Source organism: Myxine glutinosa, chromosome 9, assembly GCF_964187855.1.
Source record: "Myxine glutinosa chromosome 9, kmMyxGlut1.1, whole genome shotgun sequence".
Classification (NCBI taxonomy): Eukaryota; Metazoa; Chordata; class Myxini; order Myxiniformes; family Myxinidae; genus Myxine; species Myxine glutinosa.
In genome coordinates, this window is record NC_136269.1 from 5,720,031 (window position 1) to 5,742,438 (window position 22,408).

The 22,408-nt window shown below is 43.3% G+C and overlaps 1 protein-coding gene across 2 annotated transcripts in view; it reads right to left on the reverse strand.

The window, feature by feature from the left end:
* Positions 1–9,005: 9,005 nt before the first annotated feature.
* The window catches only part of SRP54 (signal recognition particle 54), a 64,658-nt gene continuing 51,255 nt past the window's right edge, over positions 9,006–22,408 (reverse strand). The window contains exons 14-16 of one of the 2 annotated variants that reach the window (XR_013624479.1): positions 21,003–21,098; positions 10,144–11,829; positions 9,717–10,085 (exon numbers count right to left, since the gene is read on the reverse strand). Coding sequence is in view for 1 of the 2 variants with exons in the window: in XM_068129610.2 (XP_067985711.1) it covers positions 11,738–11,829; positions 21,003–21,098 (188 nt within the window). In the remaining variant the exon portion in view is untranslated. Of the gene's footprint in view, positions 11,830–21,002; positions 21,099–22,408 lie in introns of both variants that reach the window. The other variant, XM_068129610.2, reaches the window with a different exon arrangement.

Below are 22,408 nucleotides of genomic sequence, written 5' to 3' on the forward strand. Positions count from 1 at the left end.
CGCAAAAATAACTTGTTTATTAATCTGTGCAGGAAATAACTATCAGATAAGAAACTCAACATCCGGGATAGGCCCACTCATTTTACCGTGTTTACAAAGATGGCTTCCGTGTAATCCATCTCCAGAGCACCATGGTTTCCTGGAGAACTTTGTGCTGCTTCCACAACACGATGGAGAGTAAACCGTTTGAACTTTGATTGTACATTAATATATCATGTACAATCCATGGTTATAAAGATCCACGTTGTCCAGCAGACGATATGGTATGTGTACGTGTGTGTGTGTACGGCACAAGTACACGTGTGTGTGTGTGTGTGTGTGTGTGTGTGTGTGTGTGTGTGTGTGTGTGTGTGTGTGTGTGTGTGTGTGTGCGGCACATGTACGTGTGTGTGTGCGGCACATGTACGTGTGTGCGTGCGGCACATGTACGTGTGTGCGTGCGGCACATGTACGTGTGTGTGTGTGCGGCACATGTGCGTGTGTGTGTGTGTACGGTACGTGTGTGTGTGTGTGTGTGTGTGTGTGTGTGTGTGTGTGTGTGCGGCACATGTACGTGTGTGTGTGCGGCACATGTACGTGTGTGCGTGCGGCACATGTACGTGTGTGTGTGTGTGTGCGGCACATGTGCGTGTGTGTGTGTGTACGGTACGTGTGTGTGTGTGTGTGTGTGTGTGTGTGTGTGTGTGTGTGTGTGTACATTACAACGATGGTAAACTCACAATTAGGCCTACCCGGTAAGGCCTCTGCGCCTGCTCGCAAGGTATTTGGCCCTTTCTCGTCTTCGTCTGCCTTTCCTGAAGCAATTCCTCATTTTTCCTGCTGGGACTGTAAACGTTCACCGTATAGTAACCGCACCCAAGGTAACCACACCCACGGTAACCACAAGTCCCACACGCACGGTAACCACACCCATGGTAACCGCACCAACGGTAACCACAGCCACGGTAACCGCACCAACGGTAATCACACCCATGGTAACCACAAGTCCCACACGCACAGTAACCACACCCACGGTAACCGCACGCACAGTAACCGCAACTCCCATACCCACGGTAACCACACCCACGGCAACCGCAAGTCCCACACCCACGGTAACCACATCCACAGCAACCACAAGTCCCACACCCACGGTAACCACACGCACGGTAACCGCAAGTCCCACATCCACAGCAACCGCAAGTCCCACACCCACGGTAACCACACGCATGGTAACCGCAAGTCCCACACGCACAGTAACCGCAAGTCCCACATCCACGGTAACCACACGCACGGTAACCGCAAGTCCCACACCCATGGTAACTGTAAGTCCCACACCCACGGTAACCACAGCCACAGTAACCGCAAGTCCCACACCCACGGTAACCGCAAGTCCCACACGCACGGTAACCGCAAGTCTCACACCCACGGTAACCGCAAGTCCCACAACCACGGCAACCACACCCACGGTAACCGCAAGTCCCACACCCACGGTAACCACACCCATGGTAACCGCAAGTCCCACACGCACGGTAACCACAGCCACGGTAACCGTAAGTCCCACACCCACGGTAACCGCAAGTCCCACAACCACGGTAACCGCACCCACGGTAACCGCAAGTCCCACACCCACCGTAACCACATCCACGGTATTACCGCAAGTCCCACATCCACGGTAACCGCATCCACGGTAACCACACCCACGGTAAGGAGAAGTGGGGGGTGGGGGATCATGGAGGTGAAGTAGGGATTGTGTTCACGTGGGGAGATTAATGGGGGAGTGTGAAAGGTTGGGGCATAAATTGGGGAGAAGTGGGGAAGTGTGAGAAAAACGGTATGAATAAAAGAGCACAAGATAAGATGAATTGGGAAACATTTGTTTGAAGAGTGACCGTGTGTGCACCTGCAGAGCTGAATGACTACAGGTCGTGTAAAATGAGATGGAGTAGAAAACAGTAGATTCTAACTCATCAGGTTGCGCCAATAATACGGGAATCTTTGGACTCGGTCTCCTGCAGTCCATGTTTGGACAAGGAGGCACCCCTTGATCCACAGGGAGCTCTTTACTTGTCCACCTGCCCGTATTTCCCGGAATTGATACCTTTTTTTTGGGCCCGTTATAAAACAAGTACAAAAAGTTTTAATTAAAACAAAAGCCGCGTCGATGTTACACAATGCCTAGATGCAGCTGTGCCTATAACGTCGATGTTATAGGCACAGGACATTCCTATTGATTCGATTACTTGATGTTATTTTTGTGCAAAGTGAAAATATATCTCGGCAATTTCCCGTGTGTGGCGACGAATTTTTAATATATCTCGGCATTTTCCCGTCTGTTATTTCAGGCGGTGTATGACTGACAATGCCGCGATTGAAAAATATATATCTCGGCAATTTCCCGTGTGTGGCGACGAATTTTTAATATATCTCGGCATTTTCCCGTCTGTTATTTCAGGCGGTGTATGACTGACAATGCCGCGATTTAAAAAATATATATCTCGGCAATTTCCCGTGTGTGGCGACACGTGAACGAAGCTATGCTCCTCTCTCCACATTATTGTGACGACGTATAAATTAAATATTTCATCGTGACGATTGGCATCAAATGGACGAATTTTTAATATATCTCGGCAATTTCCCGTGTGTGGCGACGAATTTTTAATATATCTCGGCATTTTCCCGTCTGTTATTTCAGGCGGTGTATGACTGACCATGCCGCAATTTAAAAAATATATATCTCGGCAATTTCTCGTGTGTAGCGACACGTGAACGAAGCTATGCTCCTCTCTCCACATTATTGTGACGACGTATAAATTAAATATTTCATCGTGACGATTGTCATCAAATGGACGAATTTTTAATATATCTCGGCAATTTCCCGTCTGTTATTTCGGGCGGTGTATGACTGAGCATGCCGCGATTTAAAAAAAAAATATCTCAATGGACTTGAAGTTACAGGCCTTTGAGAATTCATTTCGTTCTATAAAGGGCAACTTTCATCGGATTTTCTTCCCGTTTTTTTTCAACCGAGTCTAAAACTATGTTAGCGACTGAAAAATGAAATGATATATCGAATTTGATTTGAAATAAAACTGTGTGAGAGAGGAAGACACCACGGGCCTACAAAACAGGCCTCAAAGCTATGCGAGTTAATAAAATGGTGGATATTTGTTTATATTAAGCCTCTCCCACAATGGGTGGAGCTATGGTTCCCAGAATGGGTGGAGCTTTGAGGTTTTATCTTCTCTGCAAGAACAAGAACAAGAACAACAACAACAACAACAACAACAACAGCAGAGGGCACTCTATGAGCAGCGTCTGCGACGCGGCTAAAAATACAGGCAAACAAAAGTATGACAGCGGAAAAAATATGTGTTCAGCAAAATGGTTTCCATAATTTTCCATTTTGTAGCAGACTTTTGTCCACCGTTTTGTCTCATGTAGTTCAGTCGAGAAGAGTCACAGCCAAGAGACACAAGATGTGACAATTGAGCCTGGTCACAACAATGACTGTTTGCGACAATTGAGCCTGGTAATGACAATGACTGTTTGCGACAATTGAGCCTGGTCACGACAATGACTGTTTGCGACAATTGAGCCTGGTAATGACAGTGACTGTTTGCGACAATTGAGCCTGGTAATGACAATGACTGTTTGCGACAATGGAGCCCTTTGAGCCTGGTCATGACAATAACCATTTGCGACAATGGAGCCTGGTCATAACAATAACCGTTTGCGACAATGGAGCCTGGTCATAACAATAACCATTTGCGACAATGGAGCCTGGTCATAACAATAACCGTTTGTGACAATTGAGCATGGTCATGACAATGATTGTTTGCGACAATGGAGCCTGGTCCTGACGATTACTGTTTGCGACAATGGAGCCTGGTCATGACAATAACCGTTTGCGACAATGGAGCCTGGTCATGACAATGACTGTTTGCGACAATGGAGCCTGGTCCTGACGATTACTGTTTGCGACAATGGAGCCTGGTAATGACAATGACTGTTTGCGACATGGAGCCTGGTAATGACAATGACTGTTTGCGACAATGGAGCCTGGTAATGACAATGACTGTTTGCGACAATGGAGCCTGGACATGACAATAACAGTTTGCGACAATTGAGCCTGGTAATGACAATGACTGTTTGCGACAATGGAGCCTGGTAATGACAATGACTGTTTGCGACAATGGAGCCTGGTAATGACAATGACTTTGCGACAATTGAGCCTGGTCATGGCAATGACTGTTTGCAACAATGGAGCCTGGTCATGACAATGACTATGTGACAATGGAGCCTGGTCATGACAATGACTGTTTGCGACAATTGAGCCTGGTCATGACAATGACTGTTTGCAACAATGGAGCCTGGTCATGACAATGACTATGCGAGAATGGAGCCTGGTCATGACAATGACTGTTTTCCTGCCTGGCTTTCAATCCGTCATCGCATTGCACCGTCATAGCATTGCGCCGTCATCGCATTGCGCCGCCATCGCATTGCACCATTATCTCATCACATTGCGCCATCATTGCATTGCGCCGCCATTGCATTGCACCGTCATCGCATTGCGCCACCATCGCATTGCGCCGTCATCAAATTGCGCCGTCATCACATTGCGCCGTCATCGCATTGCACCTTCATCGCATTGCACCGTCATCTCATCGCATTGCACCATCAGCACTTTGCGCCATCATCGCATTGCGCCGCCATCGCATTGCGCCGCCATCGCATTGCGCCGCCATCGCATTGCGCCGCCATCGCATTGCGCCTTCAGCGCATTGCGCCACCATCGCAATGCGCAGTCATCGCATTGTTCCGCCATCGCATTGCGCCATCATCGCATTGCACCATCAGCTTAACCTATGAGGTCCAGGGAGTGTGTTTGCAGTGCACTGGATAGTTTGAAACCGATTGCATAGATGAGTCATGCAAATGTATTGGTGTTCAACATTATCTGGGACATACACTTCTTGGCATATCTCTTGTGGATCCAGTGGCTTGATAATGTCTTCTGAGGACATAAACAGTTCCTCTCCTCACGTTGAAGAACCTAGCAACATGGCTAATGGAATATCCTGCCTGAAGGTGTCCAAGAAGTTGATTGCCCTCATTTTCTGACAGACCTGGCATGGTCATGGGTTGTTAAAGAATGTAATCAGTGTGGTTTGTTTTGGATGATCCACACACTGGTGTCTCTGCCAGACTGTTTCGACTGCTCAGAATGCCTCGTGTCACCTCTATAAACTGAAAGGTGTATGAGTTGCATGTGCCAAACGATGAGACAATGATGTTAATAAGAAAGTTGCATGCAGGTGTTCTGCACATCCCTCGTGCCAAAATTGTCCTCAAAATTAACGCTTGAACAGTTCTTCACCAATTACATTATCAATTATACACGTTATGTTTTTTACGGCTGAGAGCATATATAGTGACGACAAAGAATTATAGATTTTGCTGTTATATTAAACACCATGCAACATTCACAGTCTTTTGATGAAGTCTTCATTCATAGTCTCCATAATCTTCTTCATGAGTCTTGTCTTCATGCATCATAGTCTTCTCCGTAAAATGGTGGAAAATCCTATTTTGTGAATTTCTGTGCAGATTTCAATCAATTGTGATATTGCTTTATCTGACATTCATGATAATAAATAATGTCCTGTCACCAGTGGTTAAGACCGCTGGATGACGGATAACCGAGACAGTTTTACTCCCGAGGTGGCTGCCTTAAAAATGGCGGTATCTTTGTCGCGCACGGAATGAAGGGAAGCGAAGCGTTTACCTGAACGGAACACGCGGGTTTAATCCGAAACGACAAACAAATAAACACGACAGTAAATTTAACAAATAATTTAATGAAAATAAATGAGACGAAAATGTCAAAATTAATTTTGAGGTAAAAACTAAAATTATAACCGAGGGCCTTACCGAGTATAACCGGCCTTACCAGGTAGGCCTCCACACGCAGACTCAAAAACGGTTAGGGTTGGGGTTGTTAAGGGGAAAGATAAAATAAAATGTTCCTTTCTCGTGCCAGCCTTATCTGTCTCCACGAGTTCATCTGCGAGGTTGGCAGCTGTGGACGAGGTCCAGAGTTCGATGTCCCTCCGGCAGGAACCTGGAACAAGATGGCCGTGGTGTCGCACTCGACAGCACCATGAACGTGAGGCGAGTTGTGAAGACGCCCACTCGATTCTCCACCTCTTTGTCACAATCACCGAACAGCGCAGCCTTCCGCTCCCAGGTAGAGCCCACCGCCCAAAACCTCCCCTTTCGCAGCAAAAGCATGCACCAAATAAAACAACCACACAATAGCCAGCTTCCATTTTCCAAGCCAAGATAGAGAGAAGGAGAGAGAGAAAAAAAAAGAGAGAGAGAGAGAGAGACAGACAGACACTCTTCCTCCTCCTCACGAGAAGCTTCTTCATGACATCACACCGACCAATGGCTAAGCTCTTTTCCAAATCACGCCATGGTCCTCTCGCCAATCATGAACTTCGGGGCGTGGCCTCACGGCCTTCTTGACCGCCCACTGATTCTCCACCTCTACTGGGCGGGGCCTGCCTATGAGGTCATTAAGGTGGGGGCTTCGTGTCCGGGAACCTGCCTGGTTTGCAGTGGACGGTTGTTGCGGTTTAATGGAGGTTTTCATGGCCGGCCTCATCAGAAAAACGTAAAGGGAAAATCACAGAGGGAATATCACGTACTGGGGAAAACTAACCTTAATCCCTAACTAATTATCACTGCTTCACCCCTCGTGTGAAGACACATAAACAATCTTAAGCTACCATTTCCCTACTTCAGTACATCGAGATTTCTCCTACGCGTCCATGGTTCATGCTATAACTATGCAACCTTTACTATGGGATTCCTCCATCTACCCCCATAAACATAACAAAATGATTCAAGACCATGGAAAACGGGGTTGAAAGCTTTCATTATCCAGGTTAGTAACTTTGATTATCCAGAAAGCCAGGTTAAAAAGGGGTTGACACATAAGCCAGGTACCTCAGCAGATACCTCAGCAGATTCATCACCTATCGAATACAAACCAACAGGTGGACATTTAGAAAATCCTGCAGGTTGTCTGTAATGTCTGCATATCCTAATTTGGGCATTTGCCGTTTGCCAATTATTTTAGCAATTCCTGAGTACACACTAATTTACAAGGCCATTCAGAAAGCAGACTGGGCTATCAGGTCCATTTAAACCTGTGCTGGATTCCCACACCAGCAATTAGGTGAAGCAATTAACTGACAACAAGGTAAACTGATTAACCACAAAGTCGCTGAGCAGGGAGTGTGGGCCGTACCCCAGGAGGCAATTGTTGGGGTTTTCACTGCTTGGAGGGATGAGCCAAGAAGGCAACAGAATGTAGAACAGCATTCCTGGTAATAAACAAGTTATTTCTAGCACTATGACCAAGTTAAACACACACATGGTTTTACCAAGGACCAGGTAAGTGTCATGGGCAATGGACTGACTAACACTAACCAATCACATGAGCGTTATTGGTGACAATAGTTAGGGGTCTTGACGCTAAAAAGGAGTAACTGCCTGGACAGACTCAAAAGGAAAAAAATTGGTCTATATTAACAACAAAAAAAAACATTAAAGACATTCAACTTCAATGATAACTCCTCCATGAATAGAAGCCTCAGAAGAAATCCATTAATGACAGAGATCAGTTCCCTCCTTCATCCCCTCCCTTCCCTTCCTCCAGGCCCCACCCACACCCGGGGCTTTAAGAATGGCGCTCAATTCCAGGCAGTTTGGGCTAAGATCATGCATAATCTTCATCCTATATCAGGATATGAACATGTTACGCCAAGAGCGTCCAGAAGTGGAATCTCCCCCAACAACTCCAGGATGCAAGGGTCCTTCCAGTAAGTAACCGTCTCCTGGTTAAACTTCCCAAATATAGGTTGACTGCACACCTCGACTCTTTTATTCCACTGATCTCCCATCTCTGGAACCCCCTTCGAAAGGCTGTTCTGTCTTACTCGTCCCTCTAGGGCTTTAAGCAGACGGTACCCTGCCACTCCATGTCGTCCCCCATCCTGACCCATGATCATGATTATCCCCATTAACTCTTCCTAACCCATCTCTCTTACTTGCTAGTTTCAGCTTTTCCTCCCCTTATCCCTCGTTTCCTTTGCTTCTCATTCATTCCCTTGCTGGTTATGCCCAATCTTTCCTCGCTACCCTTGTCTATTCAGCCTCGGTCTTGTAGAGAGAGAGAGAGGCAGAGAGAGGGAAAGAGAGGGAAAGAGAGGGAGAGGAAGAAAGAGAGGGAGAAAGGAGGGGGAGAAAGGAGGGGGAGAAAGGAGGGAGAGAAAGGAGGGGGAGAGAAATCCTCACATCCCAGAATAATTACCCTTTGCTCTTTTTGATTTGCAAGAAAGCAATTTCACATGGGCATCAGTCGGTCACATTGGGACCGAAATCGTTATACCCCACATATAGGGATTGAAAGACTGTTAGAAGAAAAAGCTAAAGCGAAGCAATGATCAGCAGATAATAATTTCTGGACCCGTAATTTATGGTCACCGTAAAGATGGCAGGCGTGAGAAGAGAAAATTGGTTTTAATATATTCGAACTCCATGCGGAGATAAATCACCTAGACATGCTCGTCAAACCTCCCATGATGAGCAGTGCGGAATTGAAGCAGCACATAGAGTCATAGACGATGCAACAGATTGGACTTCATTTTTCAAATCACTTGCTGTTCGATCTTAACAAGGGTTTTCACACCGAGGGCTCATGCATGAGCAATGGTAGGACATGGCAGTGGGACAACTCTCACACACAACAAGCAAGGGGTGCATGAACAGTTCATTAAATAGGAGGGGAGGGATCACTGGAACCTGCCAGTAAAACGGTTGGGTCAGGATGGGTCCATGGGCGTTAAGACTGGGTAACTAAGGATTGGGAGGGGTGACAGGACATGGTGTCCCACCACCTGTCTGAAGTCACGGAGGGAAGTGAGGCACAGCACGGCAGTAAAATCACATTTAAATTAAACAAAATCGGTTTATTTCAATTAATTGTCTCCAGACTTTCCAATTCATCTTCCAGCAAACCCTTTTAACATAGTATGTGACGAGGTGAGATTGGCAGGGCTGGCCATCATATCACTGCAATTATTCACAGGCACAGACTTGAATCAATTTTAAAAAAGACTTTCCAGAAACTCGGAAGATTTTTGCACGAGTCTCTTTCAGAAATAAAAACAGGGCATCATGATTAAACAAATTACTGTTTCACTAGTTACCTCTGCTTTCAGGTTTTTGTCCACATTTAGCAACATTGAACATAATCACAACCTTGAAAAGGGCAACCTTCACTTTAGAATATAACGTCACCCGGTAGAGAGCAAACCACCTCCGCCAGGCTGAACACTTTACGTTTTGTATCCCACTGAGACCTCACATCTGGATTCAGACATAAACCAAAATCAAATCGCCTCCTCCTGGTCACCAAACCAATTCATCCACCACGTTTTGTCATAATAAGTCCAAAATTTTCCGGAATATCGTGCTATATACCGTTTTTGGCCATATCACTCAAAGGTGAAGAATCACTTAAATAATTATTAGATGCGGATCCAGATATTCACCAAAATTGAATCAATGTTATTAGGTGGTTACGGTGGCAAAATTGAATCGTTCCACCGAATGGGAGAGTACGCACGTTTGGGGGAATTCAACAAGAAACTACTTTTGCCATGGTGATTCAAACTCTCTTTAATGGCACAATTGATGAAACAAATTGGTGCAAACTTGTCTGAAGATAAAATAAATAAAATAAGGATCCATGGCCCCAAATGAACCACCTCCAGAGACCATTTTTTCCCCGCAGAGCAGGGGTTGGCCGTTTTCGGGCACAGTGGTCCCCTTTTTAAAGCAATGTTTTATGGCTGGATGCCCTTCCTGCCGCCAACCCTGTTAGTCGCCTCTTGCGACACAGGGAATTACCAGTGAACTGGTACTCAAATTGCCGACCTCGGAAGGAGGACAGGCCGAGTCAACCCTCCTGGAGTTAATTCAGCGATCAACCGGGATTCGAACCCAGGATCCTAGGATCGCAAGTCGGCACCCTAACCGCTAAGCCAACACACGCTTCAAACTCAGGATCCTAGGATCCCAAGCCGGCACCCCAACCGCTAAGCCAACACACGCTTCAAACCCAGGATCCTAGGATCCCAAGCCGGCACCCTAATCGCTAAGCCAACACCAGGCTCTTATACGCCAAATATTCCATCGATAGAAACGCAGAGGTTTTCCCAGCAGGGATATTATAAAGTAGTGACGCATTGTATGAGGCACAGGACCCAGGGGGATGAGGAGGTAACAAAACGTTCATTGGAGCGGAGATGAAAGCAGAGCAGAGATAACTTACCACGTATCGCAATCGCTTTCACATCGAAAGGAGTCTTAAAGAATAGAATCAGTGTTAGCAGCTGCAGCCAATGGAGCATTGTGCGCAGGCATTGCAGGAAGCGGATAGAAGCCAAATAGGTATTGCATACGGGGAGAGCAGTAGATTGAAAAAATATATAAATTCCAGAAAAAGAGAAGAGACATATACCGTGGATGTTTGAAAATGGATTGTAGGAGAGTTTAGAGGTCAGGGGGAAGGTAGCGACGGAAGAGATCGAGGAATATTTGGGGCGACCAATGGAGAAGGGCGAGGTGTGATGTTTATAAAAATTCTATTTTTTCAAAAGTAGAATGTGGAGACCCCTTGTTACAACGCCAAGAGGGCACGAGCGTGGCCTTGCTACCTGCTGGTAGGTTGCGTTGGTCACATCACAGGTGGTGCGTTGCACGTGACGATTCTCCAGGCCTGTTAGACTCGAAACACGTCAAACGTCGCGGCGTTGATGTTCATGGTCATATCCGGCTGCCGCTTGATAAACAATGTGATAACAGGGTTCAAAGCAAACGCCTTACAAACAGAACTCATCGCACATTGTGTTACGGTGGCAAAAAGTGTGGAGGGAAGGGGGAGTTGGTTTTTGCAAAGTGGTGAATGGTTGAATATTTGTAAATAACAAAGTTTCCATGTAAATGCAGCTTTGCTACACGAGTAAAGGAACAATCAGATTGTTTTAAAATCCGACAATGAAACTGTGAAGCGACTTCCTCTTCCTATTCCGTACTCAAAAATTACCAATTGTTCATTTGATTTGTAAGAGATGCGTGTGACGAAACACATTTTTAAATGACAGGTAAACATTAAGGCAAACAGAAGACAACAAAACGGAGAAAGTCGAAACTTGAAGAAATTAACAATGAAGACGAGTGGACAAGGATAATTAGATGTCCCTCGGAATTTCACCACATTGCATCCCATACAAAGTCCTGGAGGCAATGTCCTGCTCAAGGTGTTCACGCACACACACACACACACACACACACACACGCACACACACACACACACACACACACACACACACACACACACACACACACACACACACACACACACACACACACACACACACACACACACACACACACACACCACGTTGTCCTCAGTTCCAAAAGTGTCATGTCTTTCTTGATGAAGATAGAAGCATGTGGGGCTTGTGAACCTCAACATCCAGCCATGATGCAGCAAAGCTCATGTGGGGATGAGTAAGAGTAAGGACGTGTTAAACGCAAACTCGATGGACTGTGTGCAAAGAACCAGAAGATGGGGTCCGACACAAGCAGCGCACGGATGACAATGCGATCATCGGCATCTCTAGAGGTTCTCCATTCCCAACTTTCCCTTGGGTCCACCGGTTGCACCCTGCTGGAACTGGCGCATGATGTGCTGCAAGCCTGACATGCCACCTGCACAGAAAATGGAGGAAGTCGAAGAATGTAAAAAGGTAATCACAGTAAAGGTTGCATATCTTATCTATTTCAAAAGTAATCATGACATTCTCTGCTGGTTTTCTGTAGTCAAGATGGAATTCAGTGGCAAAATCAATTGTTCAGCATGATATCAAATTTGTGTGTTTTTAGCCGAATATCCATCACACAGACACCAGGTGGTGATTGACACAGGTTTATGAGACAATGGGAGATTAATATCCACTCCCAGATCGAGTAGAACCCAGGTGGTGGTTCGTAAACATCCTGTGGCTGCTGGTTGCCTCATTTTTTGGGGGCACGGCTGTGCCGCTGATGCAATGCCTCTCTATAACCAGTCATCTCGTACTCATTTTTTCGACTTCGGAAGGACGACAGGCTGAGTCAACCCACATGGCGTTAATTCAACGGCATGACAGGAGCTCAAACTCAGGACCCTATGATCTCAACCCAGCCACCTTACCCGTTAAGTCAACACAAGGCTTAGAACCGAGGTAAAACAAAGAGAAACACGTCATCTCTCTCATTTAAAAAAAAAACAATTAGAACTTCATTAATCTGAAAAATAATTAATAGAAAAGTATTGGTCAAAGCAACACTAGAAAAAAAGACCTTAAATGGCACCGGTGGAGCACATTTCTCCGCAAGACCGCCGTTTACATTTTGTATCCCATGATTGGCTGAATCTGGATCCAGACCTGTACTAAAATCGATTCAGCTTGTTCTCGTCACCGAACAAACTCACCCACATAGTTTTGTCAGAACTCATCTACAACTTTATGAGATATCATGCCATGCAGTGCATTGATTTTGGCCCCATCTCTCAAAGGTGAAGACTCACTTAAAAAACTAGATGGTATTCATAGAATATTTACCCTGCACAGTCAACTTGGTGTGAGCTAACTCTTCGGTTTTTGAAGGGTTGTTTTTTTCTTTGATCCAATATGGCTGCCAGACCACGTGAGCAATTACATCATAAATTTATATTCTCTCATATAATTGTTGCGTAGATCACGCTCAATAAATTTCATACTGATCAGACTAAGCATTGTCCCTGTCGAATTATGATGTCTTCATGAAGGCACAACTGATGTCATCGTTAACAACACTTATTCCCCATGGGGAGTACTTGACAATGAGCCATGTTTCAATTTTTTCCATGGAGCGGTTTAGGAGATATAGACGTGCAACGCTTTTCAATTTTTACAATATGGCGCCTGTAACATGTGACATATGACGTCATAATTATCATTTTAAAAGTCTACAGGAGGAGGCGCTCCAATGGTGAAAATTTCGTGTCCATCAGAATCACAGTTGCATCAATCACAGCATCAACATCAACATATCTTATTCCCCATAGGGAGTACTTGACGATGAGCATTGTTTCAACTTTTTCCATTGAGTGGTTTGGGAGATAGAGTTGTGACATTTTTCCAAGATGGCGTCTGTACCACGTGTATGATATCAAAAATATGAATAAAAAAAAAGAATACAGGCGGAGGCGCTCCTATGGTAAAAATTTTGTGTCAATCAGACAAACGGTTGCCGAGGAAATAAATTTTAAAAAATGCAGACATGCCACACGTATACAAACGAATGCCTAACCGTGCTTTTCACTTCACTCGCGCAGGGTAATTAAAAATTCTCGTATCCCGATCCGGATTCTCACCAAAATTGAATTGATTCGGCCTGGTCACACACTCAACCTGTCCAACAAGCTTTGTCCGAATCCGTCCATACCTTTTTGAGATATTGTGCACTATATCGTTTTTGGCCCTATCGCTGGTGAAGAATCAATTTTTAAAAATCCTAGTCTCCGAATCCGGATCCAGAACAAAAATGCGGATTGCTGTCTTTGGCCAGTCACCTACATACACAAAAAAATACTGATCGATACCTTCAAAACTGTAAACAACATATGTGAGACAATCAGACAAATATACAAAAGACTCTGCAAACCAACATACTTGGCAAAATGATTTCACCAAGTAACAAACAGATGCTACAGATCAACATACTGGGCGAAATACTTTTGCCAAGTAAGATGTCATGTAGAGCACGATACTTGTGAAATACAAATAAACAATATGCTTCTTGGTTTTGATTGGTGAACCAATTCAGTGACCCAATATGCAAATACTGTTCAAACAAGCAGAGTACCCAGCTTCTGGGTAGGTGGAGAGGGCACATTACTTGCTGAAAAAAGTACAGTCTGTGTATTGCAAGAAGACAAGAAGATGTTTGTGTGATGTGTGTCAAAAGAGGTTTAACGGGTACACAGGTCTAAAGAGTCTCAGTGATTCAAATGGTCTATAGGGCTCTATAAGGGTCGCTAGAGCTCTATAAGGGTCGCTAGAGCTCTATAAGGGTCTATACGGCTCTATAAGGGTATTGAGGGGTCTAAAGGGGTCTAAAGATCTAAAGGATATTTTCCAACAGTACACCAGACCAACCAATATACTTGCAAATCTTCGCTTTCACAAGTAACAAACAAGAAAAAGAGCAATCAGAGATTGCAAACCCTCGCCAGGATGTATTTTCAGTGTTTTTTAAGGCTTTTGTGATAAAACAAATATGGCGGCCGAACCACGTGATCGATGGTCAGCATTTTTTTTTTCTCCTCTAATTTATTCCTAGATTCTGCTCAAGAAATTTCATCTTGATCGGATGACGTTTTGTACTTGTCGAATTATGACGTCATAATGGAGGATGTTATTCACAGATGTTATTCATTCACAGATGGTCTCAACGTTTGAATCATCATTTCATAGATTCATTCACAGATGTTATTCTACATGGAGAGTTCTTTACAATGAGCCATGTCTCAATTTTTTCTATTCAGTGCTTTCGGAGATATGGAGGTGCAAAGTTTTTCGGTTTTTCCAGGATGGCGGCCGAACCACGTGACCGATGACGTCATCATTATTTTTATTTCTCCACCAATTTATGTCAACATGACACTCAAGAAATTTCATCTCGATAGGATGAAGTTTTGTACTTGTCGAATTATGACGTCATAATGGACGCACCTATGACATCATCATTAACATATTTTATTCCCCATGGAGAGTTCTTTACAATGAGCCATGTCTCAATTTTTTCTATTCAGCTCTTTCGGAGATATTGAGGTGCAAAGTTTTTCGGTTTTTCCAAGATGGCGGCCAAACCACGTGACCTATGACGTCATAAGTATCATTAAAAAATTATGCAGGTGGAGTTGCACCTATGGTGAAAATTACCTGTCAATCAGACCAACGGTTGCAGAGAAAATCATATTTATTCTGTGCGGACAAACAGACAGACAGACAGCCAAACAAACAAACGGACTCAAATGCAATACCCTCTCCTCTGGCGAGGGTAACAAGAACGACAATCAGTGTAGCACATTCCTCCACTAGCCTGAACAGTTTACTGTGACTGATAGGGTGGATCTGCATCTTAACCAAAATCTAATCGGCTCATTCCTGTTACCTACTCATTGTCACCCACCTAACTCGTCCACCAAGTTTAGTCCGAATCCATCCATAACTGTTTGAGATATCGTACTATATATCGTTTTAGGCCCTATCTCAATGACGAAGATTACTTTAAAATTCTCATATTTGGATCTGAATCATCACCAAAATGTAAGAAATTCGCCCTTGTCACACACCCAATCTGTCCACCAAATTTGGCCGGAATCCATACATAAAACTTGAGATATCCTGCTCACATGTAGAAACAAGAAAAAGAGCAATCAGAGATTGCAAAACCTCACCAGGATGCATTTTCAGTAGTTTTTTAAGGCTTTTGTGTTAAAACAAATATGGCGGCCAAACCACGTGACCGATGACGTCATCTTTTTCTTTTTTTCTAAACCAATTTATTCCTAGATTATGCTCAAGAAATTTAATCTTGATCGGATGAAGTTTTATACTTGTCGAATTGTGACGTCATACTGGAGGCACCTATGACATCATCATTTACATATTTTATTCCCCATGGAGAGTTCTTTACAATGAGCCATATCTCAATTTTTTCTATTCAGCCCTTTCGGAGATATAGAGGTGCAACGTTTTTCGGTTTTTCCAAGATGGCGGCCGAACCACGTGACCGATGACGCCATCATTATGTTTTTTCTCCGCCAGTTTATGCCGACATGGCGCTCAAGAAATTTCATCTCGATTGGATGAAGTTTTGTACTTGTCGAATTATGACGTCATAATGGAGGCACCTATGACATCACCATTAACATATTTTATTCCCCCATGGAGAGTTCTTTACAATGAGCAATGTCTCAATTTTTTCTATTCAGCGCTTTCCGAGACATAGAGGTGCAAAGTTTTTCGGTTTTTCCAAGATGGCGGCCAACCGACGTGACCTATGATGTCATGATTATCATTAAAAAATATTATACAGGTGGGGTTGCACCTATGGTGAAAATTTCCTGTCGATCGGACCAACGGTTGCAGAGAAAATCATATTTATTCTGTGTGGACAAACGGACAGACAGACAGACAAACAGACAAACAAACGGACTCAAATACAATACCCTCTTCTCTGGCGTGGGTAATAAAACAGGCAAACAACCAGGGATGAAAACAACATCCCTTCACCTTCGGTGGCGGAGTTCACAATAATTCCAGCATTGCTACACAATCAAATACATAAAATACAATCAGCACACAATAAAATCAGCTCCATGTAAGCTGCACAAAGACCTTGCAAGTTGTTGTTGTTGGTTAGAGTTCCATCCATCCTGAGCGACAATTTTGCATTGAAGAGCTACCATGACACTGAAGGAATTTCCTTCATCTGAACATACAGCCCCAACGAGGTGGCATAGCTGAAGATGGTTAATTATACACTCATAGCAACCACTATAGGCCTCCTGATGAAGCCCCAAGAGGCATGCACAACGGTCTTAGACGGAGAATAAAACTTTGTTCAGTGAACAAGGCACAGAATGGTTGAAGGTGCTTTGAAAATAGGGGCAATACCCTTAGGCGCTCACCTGGTAGAATAAAGCAGTATACTACACTGACTAAAGACATTTTAAACAGTATCACGGTATTTTAAACCAATTTAAATGGTAGCGAGAAGACAGGACAGCATGGAGAATCCTACTAACGTAATCATAAGACGATAAACAAACAAACAAAAAAATACCTATTTTGTGGGTATTTACCCCCCCCCCCCCCTCCCCACCCCCAATTTTCAATTTTTTTTTATGCCATGAACAAACTTTGGTACAACACTCGTGATAAAGGTTGTGGTCAAGTTTAAATCAAAATTGTGTGTGTCGTTTCTGAGAAGAAAGCAAATACCTATTTTGGGGGGGCAAACTTGGACCCACCTTAACCCCCTGTATACTTTGATTTTCTTAGTGCCATGAACAAACTTTGGTACATCACCGGTGATGAAGGTTGTGGTCAAGTTTCATCAAAATAATATGTGTAGTTTCAGAGGAAAAAGCAAATTCCTATTTTGGGGTGTCAAAACTGGGTCCAATTTTACCCCCCGGTAGACCCCTTAGGCCCCGATATTTTTAATGTCATGAACAAACTTGAGTTACAACATACCAAATATAATTTGTGCCAAGTTTGATCACAATCCCATCAGCAGTTTCAGAAAAGAAGTTGCAAGTGTTTATGGACTGACGGAAGACGCGCCATTGCATAAGCTCCCCCGAACTACGAGCATGTCCCAGGTGAGCTAAATATGGGTACAACAAAGTACCGACGAAGGTCAGCAGAAAAGGCGCAAGCTGTACCAAAATAGTTTATGCAGCAACAACCTCATTCAACAGCATTAAGTGAAGATCCTTACAGGAGAAGATCCAAATTTCTACTCTTACGATGTCTCTCCGAAGAGACCGACTGGACAACCCGCCCATCCACTTTCTGAATAATCCTCTCCAAGAAGTTCTGTCACTCAAGCTTTTGGGTCTCACAATTTGCCATGATCTTTCCTGGGAAAACCACATTTCAAATCTGGCCTCCAAAGCCAGTCGCCGACTGGGCATCCTCCGTCGTGCGAAGTCCTTCCTTGGCACACCTGAGCTCCTCACCACATACAAGGCTTTCATCCACAGCTCAATGGAATACTGCTCTCCCCTTTGGGCTGGTGCTCCTGCCTCACACCTAGCTCGTCTTCACGCTGTTGAAACCAACGCATTCAGAATCATTGGAATCTCCCGCGATGAAGCTAACTCCTAGGGCCTTTCACTCACTCACCGCAGGCAGATTGGTGGTCTTTCCATCTTCTACCGACTCCTCTCTGGCCTTGCCCCCCTCCCCCCAGCTCTCTCTGGGCTCTGTCCCCCAAATATTCCTACAGGTCACACAAGATCTGCCTGCAACCCTCTTATGGTTAAACTGCCAAAATCAAGACTCTCTGCTCACCTTCACTCCTCTTTTCTCCCACCTCTGGAACAATCTCCCTCACTCTCTTCAATCCCACTCCACCCTCCAGGTCTTTAAAACAGCTGTTCACCACCATCTCTTATCTTCCCCCATCCAAAACATTGATCTTTTCTATCCCCGCTAATTTCACCCCAAATCCACTTTTTTGAAATACCAACTTCTGCCTCCGGTAAGTCCTCGGTGTCCTTGTGTTTTAAACTTCTCCCACTCCCCCCCCCCCCCCTTCCCACGCCTCCTGCCCCCAAGCCCTCTCCCTCCCACACATCTCCCTGCTCTCAAATGTTATGTTTGTGTGCTTCCCCTTCTCTCCCCATCTTGTCTTCCGCTCCCTCTTTTTATATATTTTGTTTGTCTGGTTGATTTGTTTGTGAAATAAATGTTAGCTCTTTCACGAGCCTCGATTCAGTATACAAAAAAAACAAAAACAAGTACACATACATTCAAAGTACACCGCCCCTATGCCAAATAATTCAATATGCTGCAGCGCGGCATTGCCGGGGCGCCTCCGGCGCCCGGCAATACCGCAGTGCAGCTCATTGAGGCTGCATTGGGAGGGAGAGGTGTACACTAATTGATTGATTAATTGTATAATTAAAATCAATAAAAGATTATCACAAAATATTTTCATAATCAATTGGCTAATCGCATAACTAAACCAGTAGTGCTTCATCCGAAGATGTATCTTTTAGAAATTTAATTAAATAAGTCATTTATAAAAAATTAAATAATTAATTGATTACTCAATAAATAATTAATCGATTAATCAATAAATACTTATTAGATGAAATGATTAATCAATAAATCAAAAATATCCTTGATAGCCACATCACTTGGTCACTCATGTCCAAATATTAGCTTCCCAGCTCAAAAGGTGCCTGAGATATTGGCCAAATGAGAAAGAAAATAAATAAATGATTAATAATGAAAATAAATAAATAATAATCATAAAAAAATTAAATTATTAATCAATTTGGTCAGAGAACACATAAACTACCACTATTTCATCAGAATCTGTAACTTAAAAAAAAAATTTTTTTTGGTCATTCATCGAATAATTAAATAATTAATCGATTAATTGATTCATTACTAAATCAAAAATATCCTTTGCAGCCAAATCACCTGGTCATTGGCATGTCCAAATATCAGCTTCCTAACTCAAAAGGTGCCTGAGTTAATAATGGTCAGAAGAGAAATGAAATTTAATTAATTAAATAAGTACTTTATTAAACGCTAATAATTAAATAACTCCTCAATTAATTGATTATTCAAAAAACAAAAAATACCGTATTTGACAAAGGACTTGCTCACTACTGTGCCGAAATTTCAGCTTCCTAGCTCAAAGGATGGCTGAGATATCGCCCGGACAACCAAGAAAGAAAACAAACAAGTACACATACATTCAAAGTACACCGCCCCCATGCCAAATAATGAAATATCCTACAGCGCGGCATTGCCGGGGCGCCTCCGGCGCCCGGCAATACCGCAGTGCACCTCATAGAGGCTGCATTGGGAGGAAGAGGTGTTCGCTAATTGATTGATTAATTGTATAATTAAAATCAATAAAAGATTATCACAAAATATTTTCTTAATCAATTGGCTAATAGCATAACTAAACCAGTAGTGCTTCATCCCAAGACCTATCTTTTAGAAATTTTATTAAATGTCATTAATAAAAAATTAAATAATTAATTGATTAATCAATAAATAATTAATCAATTAATCAATAAATAATTAAGCAATTAAATGATTAATCAATAAATCAAAAATATCCTTGATAGCCACATCACTTGGTCACTCATGTCCAAATATTAGCTTCCCAGCTCAAAAGGTGCCTGAGATATTGGCCAAATGAGAAAGAAAATAAATAAATGATTAATAATGAAAATAAATAAATAATAATCATAAAAAAATTAAATTATTAATCAATTTGGTCAGAGAACACATAAACTACCACTATTTCATCAGAATCTGTAACGTAAAAAAAAAAAAATTCTTGTCATTAATCGAATAATTAAATAATTAATCGATTAATTGATTAATTAATAAATCAAAAATAGCATTTGCAGCCAAATCACCTGGTCATTGGCATGTCCAAATATCAGCTTCCTAACTCAAAAGGTGCCTGAGTTAATGGTCAGAAGAGAAAGGAAATTTAATTAATTAAATAAGTACTTCATTAAACGCTAATAATTAAATAACTCCTCAATTAATTGATTAATCAAAAAACAAAAAATACCGTTTTTGACAAAGGACTTGCTCACTATTGTGCCGAAATTTCAGCTTCTTAGCTTGAAGGATGGCTGAGATATCGCCCGGACAACCAAGAAAACAAACAAACAAACAAACAAGAAACCAGAGTGAAAACTGAGTACTCTCTTTCAGCGTGCGTCACTGCCGAGCCCCCTTTGGTGCCCGGCAATGACGATTTGCAATGCCTGGAGATGGCATAGGAAAGGAGCGGTGTACAACAAGAAAGCAAGAAACCAGAGTGAAAACTGAGTACTCTCTTTCAGCGTGCGTCACTGCCGAGCCCCCTTTGGTGCCCGGCAATGACGATTTGCAATGCCTGGAGATGGCATAGGAAAGGAGCGGTGTACAAAAAAGTACTTGTAAGCCTGAAGATAACTGGTGGGGCTGCGAGTGACCTGCTCCCTCCCTCTCCTGCCAGTAATCAAGGTTAAGAACAACCTCAATAAAAGGCTCAACACCCTACCTTGGTGGTACCAAACTCGACCCCTGACCACTTACCCATTTGTTGCAGCACTCGTGGATCCATCATACGAGCCATCTGGTGATTTAGTTTCGCCATCTGTGCAGAATTTACATTCTTTGCCATGTCTCCTCCTGCACACATGACATCGGGCACAATATGGTGGCACCAAGAAATACAGTACCAGTCAACAAACAGACAGTTGAGGACAAGTGGATTCAATTTAACCATTCCCTCCAACTCTTTCCTCCAGATATATATATATATATATATATATATATATATATATATATATATATATATATATATATATATATATATATATATATATATATATCTATATATATCTATATATATCTATATATATATATCTATATATATATATCTATATATATATATCTATATATATCTATATATATATATATCTATATATATATATCTATATATATATATATATATATATATATATATATATATATATATATATATATATATATATATATATAGTGTTGCGGTTTTGAGTTTGTACAGTAAAGGTTAATTTTCCCCCTCATAGTTAGTCACACAACAACACATAGCCTCGCGATAGTTCAGTTATTTCTTAGTATGTGTAAGCATAGTCCTTTTCCTGTGTTAGTCTTGCGTTGAGTAGAATAATGAGAGTTAGGTCTTTTCATTGCCTTATGCCGCCTTTGGCTTTTGGCGCAAATTGACACGAGGCAGGCCTGGCAAGTCGAGGCAAGACCGAAGGAGGACGGAGGAAAGGCCGACGGTAAGAGCGAGCCGCCAATCAGGGCTCGAAGGGAGTGGCTGCGTCACTGCGTCAAAAGGCGTGGTTAGAACATTCGAGCGAGCTAAGGGGGTTGGCAATATAACCCGTTGCACGAAGCCCCCACCGCAGTTCTGTGGAGGGAGGCGCTTGAACAAGTTCGGAGTTCTGAGAGTTCTGGTGGGAAAGGCGCTTGTGAGAGTTACGAGTTCTGAGAGCAGACGCACATGAACCCAGCTATAAGCGCTCTTACAAATTGGACGCTCAGTTGAGCTTGAGGCAGAGCCTCTATTGGGTTACGCAAGTGAGAGCGCGCCGGCAATTAAACGCGGTGTGTGAAAACCGCCAAGCCTGGCAAGACACGCGTACATTTCCCTCCCGCCTGCCTAATCTGTCCTTTGTTCGAGGGACGCGCTGCAAGGATCCCTCCCACCGCCTGCTTGCCTGCATCGCGGGACGTGCTGCGACCGGGGAGAGTCACGCCGGGCGGGGCCGTTCCTGGATGACCAAGTCAGCGTGTGAACATCATCCTACCTTCATTTCCCCCTGTGAGTGTGATCGGGCCCGTGTCTGGGATTAAACTTAAGACTGTATAAGACTGCTCTGTGTCTCTGCTTTCTACCGACTTGTACATAATAGTGTAAATAGTAATTAAACCTGTGCTCTTCCTTTATT